At 50.4% G+C, this 14,877-nt stretch overlaps 1 protein-coding gene across 1 annotated transcript; it reads left to right on the top strand.

Moving 5' to 3' along the window:
* The first annotated feature begins 596 nt into the window (after positions 1–596).
* On the top strand, positions 597–14,057 carry GPX4 (glutathione peroxidase 4). Its single transcript, XM_078671494.1, has 7 exons — positions 597–746; positions 2,767–2,861; positions 7,121–7,265; positions 7,446–7,597; positions 12,100–12,124; positions 12,583–12,642; positions 13,793–14,057. The coding sequence occupies exons 1-7, from the start codon at positions 660–662 to the stop codon at positions 13,823–13,825; spliced, it is 597 nt and encodes a 198-aa protein (XP_078527620.1). The 5' UTR covers positions 597–659; the 3' UTR covers positions 13,826–14,057.
* Positions 14,058–14,877: the final 820 nt, after the last annotated feature.

Below are 14,877 nucleotides of genomic sequence, written 5' to 3'. Positions count from 1 at the left end.
AACACACCAGGAGTGGGTCCTGTTTACTTGGCCCTGACCGAACACACCAGGTGTGGGTCCTATTTACTTGGCCCTGAGGCCCACGCACCAGGAGTGTGTCTGTTTACTTGGCCCTGCGCCCCACCCACCAGGAGTGTGCCCTGTTTACTTGTCCCTGAGCCCCACACACCAGGAGTGTGCCCTGTTTACTTGGCCCTGCGCCCCACCCACCAGGAGTGTGCCCTGTTTACTTGTCCCTGAGCCCCACACACCAGGAGTGTGCCCTGTTTACTTGGCCCTGACCCAACACACCAGGAATGGGTCCTGTTTACTTGTCCCTGAGCCCCACACACCAGGAGTGGGTCCTGTTTACTTTGCCCAGAGCCCCACACACCAGGAGTGTGCCTGTTTTCCTTGCCCTGAGCCCACACACCAGGAGTGTGCCTGTTTACTTGGCCCTGCAGGAGTAGGCTAGTCCTTCTTCTGTGTTTGTGGTTAGCCCCTGGCACTTTGCTTCCGCATCCTCGCGGCGGCTCCGCCCACGCTCCAGTTTAAACCCCGCCCCGGGTTCGACCTCTCTTCTGATCAGGTTTGGCAGCTCTTTCTGCCAGTCACCGTGGCCCCGCCTCCTCGCTGGGATTGGCCCCTGCCTGTCGCTGGGGGCGGTGCTGAGCTGCTCCATGTTGTCTTCTGTGGCTCGCGCAGTGAAGAGCGGCGTTCTACTGCTGAGCGCGAGCACCGCCGGGAGCCGAGCAGCCGCGAGCATGGTGAGGCCGGGGCGCGAGGCCAGCGCGGGTCATAGAGAGCGGAGGGGGCAGAGTGGGGCGAGGGTCATAGAGAGCGGAGGGGGCAGAGTGGGGCGAGGGTCATAGAGAGCGGAGGGGGCAGAGTGGGGCGAGGGTCATAGAGAGCGGAGGGGGCGGGGCAAAGGGCGCGGGTCATAGAGTGGACAGTGGGACAGAGCGGGGAACAAACTTAGACAAGTCCTCCCTTGTGTCTTAGTAGAAGCTGTAGACCCCCCTCTAGGCGCCTGGTGTGATGTATACATGCAGCCCCCACCCCCCTCCGTGCCTGGTTGTGAAGCGCTCTGACACCTTCGGATAAAGTCCGCGCTATATAAAACTGCATAAATAAATAAATAAGAATTAGACCCCCCCATGTGCCTGTTTGAAAGGATTGCCACCCCCATGTGCCTGTCTGAAAGGATTGCCACCCTCCCATGTGCCTGTTTGAAAGGATTGCCACCCCCAAGTGCCTGTTTGAAAGGATTGCCACCCCATGTGCCTGTTTGGAAGGATTGCCACCCCATGTGCCTGTTTGAAAGGATTGCCACCCTCCATGTGCCTGTTTGAAAGGATTGCCACCCTCCATGTGCCTGTTTGGAAGGATTGCCACCCTCCATGTGCCTGTTTGGAAGGATTGCCACCCTCCATGTGCCTGTTTGAAAGGATTGCCACCCCCCATGTGCCTGTTTGAAAGGATTGCCACCCCCCCATGTGCCTGTTTGAAAGGATTGCCACCCTCCATGTGCCTGTTTGAAAGGATTGCCACCCTCCATGTGCCTGTTTGAAAGGATTGTCACCCCCCATGTGCCTGTTTGAAAGGATTGCCACCCTCCATGTGCCTGTTTGAAAGGATTGCCACCCTCCATGTGCCTGTTTGAAAGGATTGCCACCCTCCATGTGCCTGTTTGAAAGGATTGCCACCCTCCATGTGCCTGTTTGAAAGGATTGTCACCCCCCATGTGCCTGTTTGAAAGGATTGCCACCCTCCATGTGCCTGTTTGAAAGGATTGCCACCCTCCATGTGCCTGTTTGAAAGGATTGCCACCCTCCATGTGCCTGTTTGAAAGGATTGCCACCCTCCACATGTGACTGCCACCCTCTCTCTCTCTCTGTAGAGCAATGGACCGAGCCTGAGGGGGAGGGTGGAGTGATACATTTGATACATAGGCACCATGCACCCGCAGCAGGGGTGGGTGGTTTGTGGGCAGGTGTTGGCAGTGCAGGGCGCCTAGAAGCGGGGCTGGTGCAGGCGCTGCAGAGGCCGCACGAGGGGCTGCGCTGGGCACAGGAGGTATAATCATCCCTCCGTGTGTCGCTCGTGCCTGTAGTGTTAAGTTTGTTTTGTTTGTCGCTTGTTTGGTTCTAGTTTCTCTCTGCAGTGTTTATCTGCCCCCCTCCCCCCTCGGCGGGATCGGTCCGGGCTCCGCCTGCGGGTGCAGTAATCCTAAACCGAGATTAGTTGTAAAGTGATGATGCAGAGACGGAGCAGCGCCGCGCCTGGAAACCATCACTAAGCACGAGACGCCCGGGAGCAGTAGAGCCCCCAGGGGGGGCCAGGGAGAGCCCTGCAGAGGAGGCGGACCTGGGTGAACCCCCCCCCCCCCCAACCTGCACCCGGGGCCGTCAAGACTGGCCTCTGCCCCCTCCCAGCACAAGGCTGGGGGCTGTGGGGGGCAGACCCATTACCCCGGGGGGGGCTGCGGGCATTAGGCCACCTCTTTGTGGAGGGAGAGGGGGGGGTGCAGTTTGTGCAGCAGGCTGTGGGCCCCCACCCTCGCCTGCAGCCGCAGGGCTTAGTAGCTGGCAGGGTTGCCCCTGCCCTGGGGCTGGCAGTGGTTGTCTTCCCATTCCACAGGCCCCTCTGCGAGGCCTCTGTGTAACACGCCCCAGGGCACTCGCCTGACAGGAGGGTTACCTCCTGTGTGATCGTTGGCATCTCTCGGGGTCTGGGCGTGTGTTGGTCGTATTTCCGCTGGCAGTGACCCCTTTTCTCCCCCCACAGTGTGCCCAGGTGGATGACTGGAAGGCGGCCAAGTCCATCTACGAGTTCTCAGCCAAAGACATCGATGGGAACGAGGTGTCCCTGGAGCGATACCGGTGAGTGGGGCCTCGGGGTGGGGGTTGCATCTCGCGTCTGCCCGAGGTGGGGGGACCCCTGTTGCTCTGCAGGTGCCCAGCCCCCCCAGAGGCCTTGCTTCTGTAGGAGCCCCCACCGCTTGCAGTGAGACCCGGGGCTGCCCCACGGCGCTGGTGCACGTGGGGTGGCAGAGTGAGCTCTGGGGTCTGATTAATGCTTGTGGGTGAAGCTGGAGTCTGTTATAACTCGAGTGGGGTGGAGGTGCCCGCTCCACCCATGCACAGATGAAGCCGTGATGTGCCCCGTGGCTCTGGGGGGTGAGGGCGGGTCCATGGCACCGGGCACTGTGCCAGTCTAAGGTGGCACAGAACATCTGACACTTGTACAAGGAATTCTTGGGAGTTTTACACCCACAGGCGGCAGTTCCACGAAGCCTCATTCTGCTGCCAAACTACACCCTTCACGGCTGTCTGGTTTGTTGTTTTTTTCCCCTAGAAGTACAAGCAAACTTGTTGGGGCAGTTTCAAAGCGCGACAAGTGGAAATCCGCATATGGATAAAAGTGGCTTTGAAAAGTGTTGGACCTGGCCTTCTTGGCAGGGTCATCCCTAAACTTTTTGCCTTCCTCCAATACTCTCTCTGACCTGTTTTTGTTGGTTTAATGACTCTGGGCACTTTTACCACTGCTGACCAGTGCTAAAGTGCATATGCTCTCCCTGTGAAAAGTATACATGTGATTGATGTCCATGATTGGTTCATTGGATTTACTGTCAGTCCCTAGTAAAGTGCACCAGGAGTGCCAGGGCTTGTAAATGCCAATACTGCTAGTGGGCCTGCAGCGCTGGTTGCGCCACCCACAGAAGCAGCCTTTTAAAATGTGTCTAGGGTCTGCCATTGCAGAACCTGCGTGCAGTCTGGTACTGTCATGCTGGCTGGGCAAGTGCACCCACTTGCCAGCCCCTAAACCTTCCCTTAACTTCATATTAGTCACCCCTATGGTAGGCCTGAGGGCAGGGTGCATTGTAAGTGTAAGGTAGAACATGCCCTGATGTGTGTGGCATGTCCTAATAGTGAATTACTGCCAAATTCGTTTTTCACTATTGTAAGGCTACCAGTTCCCCTCTAGGCCAGATGGGCTGCTGGAATTATTACACTCTATAATCCCAGCAGGCTCAGGGAACATGGTAGAAATTAATGTTTAGTATGCCTGAACTCAGAATAATAAAATACTTCTTTTAGTAAAGTTTATTTTAATATCCTGGGTTTGCAAATGCTACTTTTAGAAAGTTAGCATTTGCTTGTCTAACCATTTCAGCCCGCCTCTGCTCTTGTGTGTATCTGACTGTCTGAGTTGTGTGAGTGACAGGGCTGGGAGTTGACAGGTTGTGAATAGCAGGATGACACCTTAGTGGGTGGTGGGAGTTTCCCCTGAATGATGCATCAGGCTGTGCTCTGCCCCCACAATGCTGGCTCCGCCCTCCTGGGGAGCGACTGATGACTCAGCCTGCACCTGGCCCAGGAAGGACTGAAGCTTGTCAACAAAGTGCTCAGGCTGCCCCTGTCCTCACAATGCCGGCTCTGCCCCCCTGGGGAGCGGCTGATGTGCCTGCCCTCACACTGAATGCAGAAGCAGAAGTACCCACCACAAGTGCTCAGGAGCTGAGAGCAGTTATGCAGAGGCCCCCCTGGCCAGTGAGAACAAAAGAAACTGTGTATAAAAGTAGGAGCCCTGCTCCTTGTAAATCAGAATCCTGTTTTACCACAAAGAACCTCTGCCCGAATAGAAGGAGAAGAAGACGCTGGAAGGACTGGCCTGCTGCTTGCCTTGCTGAGGAAGGAGAGGAGAAGACTTTGCTAAAAGACTTTGCTGACTTGTGCTTGAAACTTTTCTCCAAGGGCTTGATTGAGCTTGCCCCCTGAACTGAACCCCAGGACCAGTGGGTTCTCCTGTGCTTTGGCTCGTCCCCTGCCTGAGGCCGAGTATTTCCTCCCGCTGGAGGTGAAGTCTGCCCCCTCTAGCCCCCTCCTAGGGCCGTGGTACTCGGGAGCCAGCCTGCCCTCTTGCCCTTGAGAGCCTCGCTCCACCCGGAGTCGCTCTCTGCCCCAGGGCTAAGGCCGGACGCTCCTCTACCCCTGCCTGCTTCACGGAGCCCTTGAGGAGACTTCAGCCCCTCCCGCCGGAATCCCGGGACTCGAGCAGCCTGGACCCCGTGCATCTGATTGCACCCGGCTGCCCTGCCTTGCTCTGCCCCCCCAGGAGAGGCCGCACCCGCACTGTGAAGGGTGCCTTGCCTCCCGGAGATCCTCCGCTGTCAGAAGGGACCCCTCTGCACTGACAATTCCTGAAAGAAAGCATTCCTGAAGGTGCCTTGGCCCCAGAGGCTCCTCTCACCCCTCCCTGCTCCTCACTGCAGCTGAGAGCCCCCACCTCTGGAAAAGGTCCGGGGCTCCTCTGATCGCCTGCTTGCTGCTCTGCTCCGAGCTCAGCCCCCACCTCTGGAAAAGGCCCAGGGTTTCTTCAGGCCCTCTCTGGTATCCATTCCAAGCATACCGCGAGATGCGTGAGAGTTGGTAGGGGCCGAGTCAGTTTCCCCCTTGAAGGCAGGAGAGGCGCTGCAAGGCGCTCCGAAGGCCCGGGGAGGGTCCCAAAGCCCCAGAACAGAGAGAGGCTTTCTCTTTGAAAGGAAAGAACACTGAGAGAACTGTGAAATTAGGAGATTTATAACAAAAGCGCCTTAACAGAGAAATCTCCATTTTTGAACTGCAACTAAGGAGAAAAGGAACTATTTTCTTGAAGTGAAACCATTGAAGTATTTTTGAACAAACAACCATTGAAAGCTACAACTGAGAACCTTTGCCTATTTACAACCTGTGGTGCAACAAAAACGTTATTTGGTCTTGTGATAAGTCTGTTGAGTTACATATATATATTTTTACATAAAGAAGCGTATTTTTATATATTTACAGCCTGGTGTCCATTTGTGGGGGGATTGGTATATTTTACTGTGTGTGTGATTACAAATGCTTAACTAACTAACGCCTGAAGATTAGCCTTGGCTGCTCACGCCACGCACCTAGAGGGTGAGCAAGGGTAATTCTAAGGGGTCATCCTTCGCCCTGACTTGGAAGAGAGGGTCCCTGCTTGTCACAAGTGCATACTTGCGCCAACCAGAGACCCCCAATTCCAACATTTTTGAAAAGATTGAAGTCATTTGAGCTCAAAGTGTTTCAGGTGTTCTTGTAAGACGTGCCCAGCTGCGTACCTCCAGTCTCGTGGGGGCTCGGCGTGCTTTCAGTCTCTGTGGGGAGCACCGCAGAAGCACTCTACATATTACATTTGATAGACACCCTCCGGTTGGAAGCATAAAGTGTCCCAAAGTGCAGTGCGTTGCTGGCAGGAGGGTCTCCCCCATAGCTCCATTTAATGCAGACGCTCCCCCTAACCCAATGAGCTGACCAGAGCGAGGCTAGCCAACACCTTGTTTTTCACATAGATTGGTTCATGCCACAGGCTTGATCTACAGAGAGGAACATGTTTTGCCCACAGAGGCCACTATGGCCAGCTCTGTACGGCGGGGGTAGGTGCCCGCTGCAGATGTCACTACACCCCAGTAGTGTTCCTGGAAACCTGTGCCTGAGACAGCCTTCCATCCGCACTACAGAGAATGTGGGGAAAAAGCCCAAAAGTCTGTTCAGTTAAAAGTATGGGCAGAGATTCATATTTGTTTTTAATTTGGGTGATTTTTGTGTGCATGGGTCTCCGAGTAAATATACAATGAGAGCAAATATTATTGCAGATTTGGGTATTTTGTGTTGTTGAATGTTATATATTTTACAGAAGTGTGTGTGTGAGGCTCAGCTAGTCCACACAACTTACTTACCCGTGTAGGAAAAAAAACAATGAAAAGGGCCTTGAACGCGAAAGGGGGTTCCATAGTGTTGCTGCTGTGAATCTGACTTCAGAAAGTTAAGTGCCCATCTGTCTAATCTCATGTGGAGGGCACAAATCGTTATTTTCATCTTTGAAGTGACCTTACATGTTGTCGTGGCACAGGTGCAGTAAGAGTCAGAGATGCTCTGGCTATCTGCAGAGTTTCGGCTCCCCTAGGGTGAAGGGGTTCCTGGCAAGGGTGGTGCTTGTAAGGGCTGTTGGTTCTGAGCTTGCTTGTCTCGTCTGCCACCTTATGTTTCACAGAGTGCTTAGAAGGTCCTTGAAGTTGAAGACATGCGATGAACAAATGAAGGCTTTCTCTGACTATTTCCTTTCCGCTTCCTTCTAGGGGGTTTGTTTGCATCATCGTCAACGTAGCCTCCAAATGAGGAAAGACCCCCGTAAACTACACTCAGCTTGCTCAACTTCACGCCACTTACGCTGAGAAAGGTTTACGGATCCTGGGGTTTCCTTGCAACCAGTTTGGTAAACAGGTCTGTAATGGTTGATATGAAAGGGGGGGGGGGCTTTGAGGAGCTTAGGAGGGTTCAGCTCATACTTGAGACTTTTATAACTTAAGTAGGCACTACACAACGATGAGGGCGCCAGGGGGTAACTGTTGAACTGCCACATGCTGGCTTCATAGCACATTGACGGATGCTTTTCTCCCTCAGGAACCCGGGGACGAGGCGCAGATCAAAGCCTTCGCTGCCGGGTATAATGTGCACTTTGACATGTTCAGCAAAATCGATGTGAATGGAGACGGGGCCCACCCTCTCTGGAAGTGGATGAAGAAGCAGCCCAAAGGCGGGGGATCCTTCGGCGAGTGAGTATGCGCAGTCCGTCTGTCTGCTGTGTGTTCCTTAAAGCAGAGGTCTTCAGGGGTCCCAAGTGCCTCCAGCCAAGAGGAAGGTTTGCTCTGCCCCAGAATGCTGTGTTTCTGATGAATGAACCGGGGCAGTGAGCCGCCCTGCGATAGGCCATCAGTAACCTCTCTCGTCCCTTTTGTGGTCATATTATCCTTACACTGTGGCTACCTTAACTCTTCCAGTGAGACCAGGTGGGCGCTGCTTCAATGATGGCCATCATGTATGTGACTGCTCTTTAAATGAGATAACTGAACGTAACTGCAATGTTTGAATTGTTAATTATGCCCAGATCTGCAGATTGTGTGGATATTTTCATTAAAAACAGTTTGTCATTCTGTGAGAGTGGATGAAAGTGTATTTTTCCGGGGGTGATAGGGGTGGAGCTGTTTTGGGGTGGGGGTGTGCACTACAATTATTGGAGAGCATTGTCCTAAACGCTGGGCAGTTCTGTGGCACTAGCGATGTTTAGGGTAGTGCAAACCTGTGGCCCATGCTCTCCTACATCCAAGGCTGAATTGGGCAGTGCTACAGCACTCTTTAACCCCTGTGAGGGTCGTGGTTCCACCCCCTGCAAGGCGCAAGGGTCGCAGTCCCATCCTCTGACATCCACCCTCGCGTGCCTTTGCTGCAAGAGACTGAACTGTGGCTAATCCATGTTACGGGTGTCCAACTCTGACGTGAGCGAAGGTGCTCTGGTGCGATAGCAGCAGCTCATCCTGTTCAAATACATCTGTATGTTGTGGTGGTCCCTCTGTATAAATATTTGTATCAAATGTCACTGAAAGATGACCGTATGTCACAAAATAACGTCCCCTCTGGACCAATTCTAAGCAGACATAGAGATTTGCATCTATACCACAAACACGTCAATTCACACTTTCATTTAAGGCAGCAAACAAGATAATGTAAGGGTAGTCAGAAAATTATAAAAAGTATACCATTTATTATATCATTAACATTTATAATAAAAAGGATAAACAATATATCCTAACATAGTACAAACAGATAATAATCACAAAGTGGGAACAAAACAACACATTGGTTAAAAAATATAGAACGGGATACTATGATGAGACTTGTATAAATCATATTCCAATTCTGTAGAAGTATCTTTGAATTGGAGACGTTGTCTAGTCCATTACTTTAGTGTATCCCATTACACAAGGGCATCGACGCGTTTCGGTTTTGGCAGTTAGATTTATCAGCCAACACCTTCATCAGGATAAAAATTAAAACATTCCCACAATATAAGGATGATCTGCAAGAACATAAAATACACAATATCAGACAGTTTATCATTGATATAATATCGCTCACCACCTATTACATCATCCACAGTTTGCTACTACCGTAAAATACATACAATTATACATTCAACATCAGCTATACAGATAATTGCTACATTATAATTTGAAATAAGAACACACCATACAGAGTTCTATACATTGGCTAAGACTGCAAGATAATTAGGTATTGCTGTTCAGTCTAAAACCAGGCTTGATAAGCAGAGTTGTAATGAGCGCATGCACAATTGTAAAAGATACAATTAATAACTGGAATTTATAGTATGAGTGGTCTTAAAAATAAGCTCGGCTTAGAAGTATGATTGCTTCTCTCTTAAAGACCATAAGTCAGTTCTCAATGTTTTACCTCGTTATTATGGTATCGTGTCTTTTTTATTTCTTCCAGTATATGATATCGAGTTCGGTAAGCAAATAACGCACCTCCTACAGCAGCCACCTACACGGTTCATATAACAATTTTAGTTGGCCACAGTTGATGAAAACCATTAAAGTCATTGGAATTCTTGCACTTTTAGTAGACGCTCACCCGATTAGACTTTAATTTAATTTCCGTCTCTCAGGGATGTGTCAGGAGTAGTTCTGTGAATTCATACTCTGAGGTCTGCAAATAAATCACGAGATAAGGTACTGAGTTTGAAATTAAAACGAACAGCATATGGCTAATTTATAAGGTCACTCTCAATAATCGTGACACAAGAATTACTCTCAAATATGGAGGGTTTCTTATACAATTGTTTTCCATCCCAATATTTGGTATTTGCAATAAGTGAGTCGCTTGCTAAAGTCAACCACAAAATATACCAAGGCTGTAAATAGCATGCGGAAGAGGTATGTGTGGATTCTAGAGCTCGCTGTTGCGGGGGACCTCCCAAATTTTAGGGGGCATTACCTCGGTATAAACATCCATATTAAAACGATAGATGAGCTTCCTATATTTATAGTGGTAGTTAGGCACAAAATAAAGTTTTATCCAAAGGACAGCGTGAGTATAAAAATTGTTAACCAAATAAACCTCATACCTTATTCTAATCTTAGTTGCACGTAGAATAACGTTGCAAAAGATAGCTTTTCTTTATCGATAAAGCCTTTCATCCAAAATGCAAGACCGCCTGCAGTCTGTAATATAAACGCAACGATTAATCTATGCTGCCTATAAGTAATGTCCACTATCAAGAGTTAGGACCTCTAGTCAGCGTACCTGCTTGCGAATGGCGTGCCTCCGTCAGTGTGGGGTTCTGTAACTCTAATTCAGTGATCTGCGAAATGCACCTAGTTAAATAAGGAGAATGCGCGCGCATTTTTTTCTAGCTGATTGCTCAGTGTTTCTCTTCTGGGTCTCTCATAGACCGAAAAACAAAGAGCGGACTAACCGATACATGTTGTGACAGCCGTCCGTGTATCGAAAAATACCAATTATCTGTGTTGAATTTTCAGTGTCAGGTAGTCGTTTAGTCGTCGTTTAGTATCGACAATGAAAAAACATTCTTCAACCATAAAAGTAGAGTCTCCAAAATTAAATCTCTGACGTGTATTAAACAAGTGATACGAACGGTACTAAAGCTGATCATTAGTAATATGCATACATAATACATTTATTATTTCATTTCTGACTCTACCCAGATTTAAAGAGGGCTTGATTAAGAACAGCGAGCCTAGTTGGAATACGAAGTACAAAATGGCGTTCATGTTGTTTATTATTAACGGTTGGCTAAGCGTTTCTGTTAGTATGAATTACAATTATCTTGCAGTCTTAGCCAATGTATAGAACTCTGTATGGTTTGTTCTTATTTCAAATTATAATGTAACAATTATCTGTATAGCTGATGTTGTTGAATGTATAATTGTATGTATGTATTTTACGGTAGTAGCAAACTGTGGATGATGTAATAGGTGGTGAGCGATATTATATCAATGATAAACTGTCTGATATTGTGTATTTTATGTTCTTGCAGATCATCCTTATATTGTGGGAATGTTTTAATTTTTATCCTGATGAAGGTGTTGGCTGATAAATCTAACTGCCAAAACCGAAATGCGTCGATGCCCTTGTGTAATGGGATACACTAAAGTAATGGACTAGACAACGTCTCCAATTCAAAGATACTTGTACAGAATTGGAATATGATTTATATAAATCTGATCATAGTATCCCGTTCTATATTTTTTAACCAATGTGTTGTTTTGTTCCCACTTTGTGATTATTATCTGTTTGTATGATGTTAGGATATATTGTTTATCCTTTTTATTATAAATTTTAATGATATAATAAATGGTATACTTTTTATAATTTTCTGACTACCCTTACATTATCTTGTTTGCTGCCTTAAATGAAAGTGTGAATTGACGTGTTTGTGGTATAGATGCAAATCTCTGTCTGCTTAGAATTGGTCCAGAGGGGACGTTATTTTGTGACACTGTCTTTTGGTACCCTACCCCTTTGGTACTTTAGGGTCCCTCTCTTTAATTAGAGATACTGAAAGATGACCTCCAAACAAGAGTTCTGAGGCTCTTTCAACTGTGCTGTTGCCTCAATGATCTGACCTGCAACAGAGTAGAGCCCAAGTGAACTGAGAATGGAGAAGTAGTATCTTGAGAGGGCGGTGCGATACCGATGATCAGGCAGACACATTGGCTACGTTATAAGTTGAGGCCATGTGGCAAGGCGGGGGCACTTAGAAGCCGCCGTCTCTGTGCCTGGCCCTGAGGGAGAAGTGGGACCAGCTTCTGGCTTCTTGATGCCTTTGGGCAGCTTCACCTCCATATGTCTTGCAGGTTCTGCTGCTGGCGAGACACACCGGGCTGGCAGCTTGTAAAGTCTTGGCACTTTAGTCTTTTCGACTGTAATGCCATCTTCCTTTTGATCAGGAGCACTTCTCTACTGTGGTGCATCCTCAGGGCGCCGGGCTCACTGTCTTCCTGTTGGCACCAGTTTCTCCCAAGTGCATGTTGGCGACGGAGGAGTCCGATGGAGGGGCAGCCTGGATACCCATGGAGATATCCGAATAGATGCCCCCTCAGTAGAGTGTTTGTTGTGGTCCCGTTTACAGAGTAGGCAGTGCCTGGTTGGGTTGTAATGGGAGTACGCTGCTATGCTTCATTGTGGGGTGGTAAATAAACTGTTTCCTTGTCAATGACCTTTCTTTCTTCTCCTCCAGTGCCATTAAATGGAACTTCACCAAGGTAAGATTCAGTCACCCTGTCGCTCTGCTCTAATGAGGCAACTAACCCCCCCCTCTAAAGGCTGTCTGTAAACTGAGAAATAATCTGGAGCTCTGTTTGGAATGGTTTTGTGCACATTGGGGGCCAAAGAAGCTGGTAGAGCAGGTTCAGCAGGCCAGTCCCTTGTGAGACTCTAATGTTGTCTGTTTGAGCTTCCCCGCTGTCTCCAGTTCTGGATGTTTGGGTTAGACGGGGCACCGTGCCACTCTGCAAGCATCCTGAGCCATTGCGGGGGCATCTGCTTGTGAGAACACTCACTTGCTCTACTCCTCTGTCCAGCCTACTGGACTCTTCCCCTCCCCCCTTCCCTGTGCCCCACCAGGGTATCCGCCCCCCCCCTTCCCTGAGCCCCTCCAGGGTATCTTCAACCCTCCCTGCAGCAAACCTGCTTCTTAACACCCTCTTTCTTTGTTCCCCAGTTTCTCATCGACCGTGAAGGACAAGTCGTGAAGAGATTCAGTCCAATGGATGACCCGGTGGTGAGCTTTGTTTTTGCATTTCTGAGGCTGGATCTTAAGTTTGGGTTGGTGTGGGGAAAGAGGTGCAGCTGTAGAGTGAGCATGAGGGAGGGGTGTGAGGTTTGCAGCTTTCAGCTGAGGTTTCTCCACGAGGAGAGCATGCTGGGTAACCGCTCTCGCTGACTGTAAGGGTGCATTTTAGATGTGCAGTGGTTTCAAGATGGGGACATAGCTGATGCATTGTTGGTCTTTGTGGCAACTTCTGGTGCTAAAGCCTGCAGTTTGCAGCTCTCCCTGGGTGCAGAAGGTTGGAGGGGCTCTCCTTGCAGCGTTGGTTTGGGTCCAAGAGGTGAACATTTCATCTGCAGCGCGCCAGCTCACTGTCTTCAGCTCTAGACCATAATCCTGGCCTGGAGGTGCATCCTCAGCTTTGCTGCCTCTTTCTCCTGGCCCTGCAGCTCTACTGCCTCTTCTCTTGCCCTGCTGCTCCTTCCTGCTCCTCTCCGCTCCACCTGGTGCCTGCAGCATGCACTGCCTCCTTCCTGCTCCTCTGCACCTGGTGCCTGCAGCATGCTGCCTCCTTCCTGCTCCTCTGCACCTGGTGCCTGCAGTATGCACTGCCTCCTTCCTCTCCTCTGCACCTGGTGCCTGCAACATGCGCTGTCCCCTTCCTGCTCCTCTGTACCTGGTGCCTGCAGCATGCACTGCCTCCTTCCTGCTCCTCTCCTCTGCACCTGGTGCCTGCAGCATGCACTGCCTCCTTCCTGCTCCTCTGCACCTGGTGCCTGCAGCATGCGCTGCCTCCTTCCTGCTCCTCTCCGCTCCACCTGGTGCCTGCAGCATGCACTGCCTCCTTCCTGCTCCTCTGCACCTGGTGCCTGCTGTATGCACTGCCTCCTTCCTGCTCCTCTGCACCTGGTGCCTGCAGCATGCACTGCCTCCTTCCTGCTCCTCTGCACCTGGTGCCTGCTGCATGCACTGCCTCCTTCCTGCTCCTCTGCACCTGGTGCCTGCAGCATGCACTGCCTCCTTCCTGCTCCTCTGCACCTTGTGCCTACAGCATGCACTGCCTCCTTCCTCTCCTCTGCACCTGGTGCCTGCAGCATGCACTGCCCCCTGCAGCTCTCCTGCCTCGCCCTCCAGGTTGACCTGCCTGTGTTTGTCTCCTCAGGTGATCGAGAAGGACCTCCCCTCCTACCTGTAGTGCTGCTCTTCTGCTACCACAGCCTCCTGCCTGCTTGAAGCTGGAGCCTTCGTTCTGCAGTCATGAAGGTCTGTCTCCAAACCGATGCCAGGGTGGGGCAGGCCGGATGGTGCGTGGCGTGCGCACGGCGGACAAGGCTCTCTGCAGCAGCCAGGAGCTGCCATTTTCTACAGAAAAGAACTGATCATGTGATGAAGATTAGAAATAAAATGTGAATTATGGAAACTCTAAAGCTGCTGACGAAGTCTTCCTGGGGCGGGGAAGGGGCCTCTGGAGGCTGTAGGCACAGAGGGGCTCTTGATCCGTTCACATCTGAAGTATCGCGGCTCTGTAACTGAACGTGAAACTCATGGTTGGATAGAAATGCTTTTAGCACTTTCCGTTAACTCGACTATCTGGTTCTCTGACACCAGGCACTAAGTTCCAAATCTGGTCCAGTTGAGAAGATTCCTGCATTCCCAGAGGTCTCTGCTTGCATGACCGTGAGAGCGCACAAGCAGGCAGTCTGTGGCTCTTCCTGGCTGATGTTTAAATCTTCAGTTAATCAAAGAGAGAGCGGAACTAGAGTAGCTAGTTTGTTTCCCCTGGGATATAGTGGTTAATCAAAGAGAAGTAGCTATGTCTGTGTGCTATGTGTCTACATGGGAAACCATTTGGTTTAGTGTGAAGGCCCCCACCCACCAACCTAGCTGGCGGCAGGCTTCATCATCGGGCCCCACCCGCGGCACCGAGTGCGCCTCAGGTGTGCTGCGACGCCAGATTACTGCGGAGTGGGTTTTTTGGAAGGTGTGTGCTGTACAGGTGTGTTGCGTGAGATTTTAAACTTCTGTCCTTGGGGTCCCTAACGGGTACCTTATTGGTGGGCCTCAGGCAGAGGTTAAAAACAAAGGCTTGGGACGTGTAGGGGTTGACTTATGGTCTCCCACGTCCAGTGTGGTCGACTAGTTTCAGCCAGGCCTTCTTATTAAACTAGCTTTCTTCAGGACCTATGTGTGGGGGTGTTTCAGGGATGTATGTGATTATCAGTGCCCTGTATGTGCAGCATGCGCTAA

This window comes from Lissotriton helveticus, chromosome 12 (assembly GCF_964261635.1).
Source record: "Lissotriton helveticus chromosome 12, aLisHel1.1, whole genome shotgun sequence".
Lineage (NCBI taxonomy): Eukaryota > Metazoa > Chordata > Amphibia > Caudata > Salamandridae > Lissotriton > Lissotriton helveticus.
The sequence above is the reverse complement of the archived record's forward strand: the minus strand, read 5'-3'. Positions and strand labels throughout refer to the sequence as shown.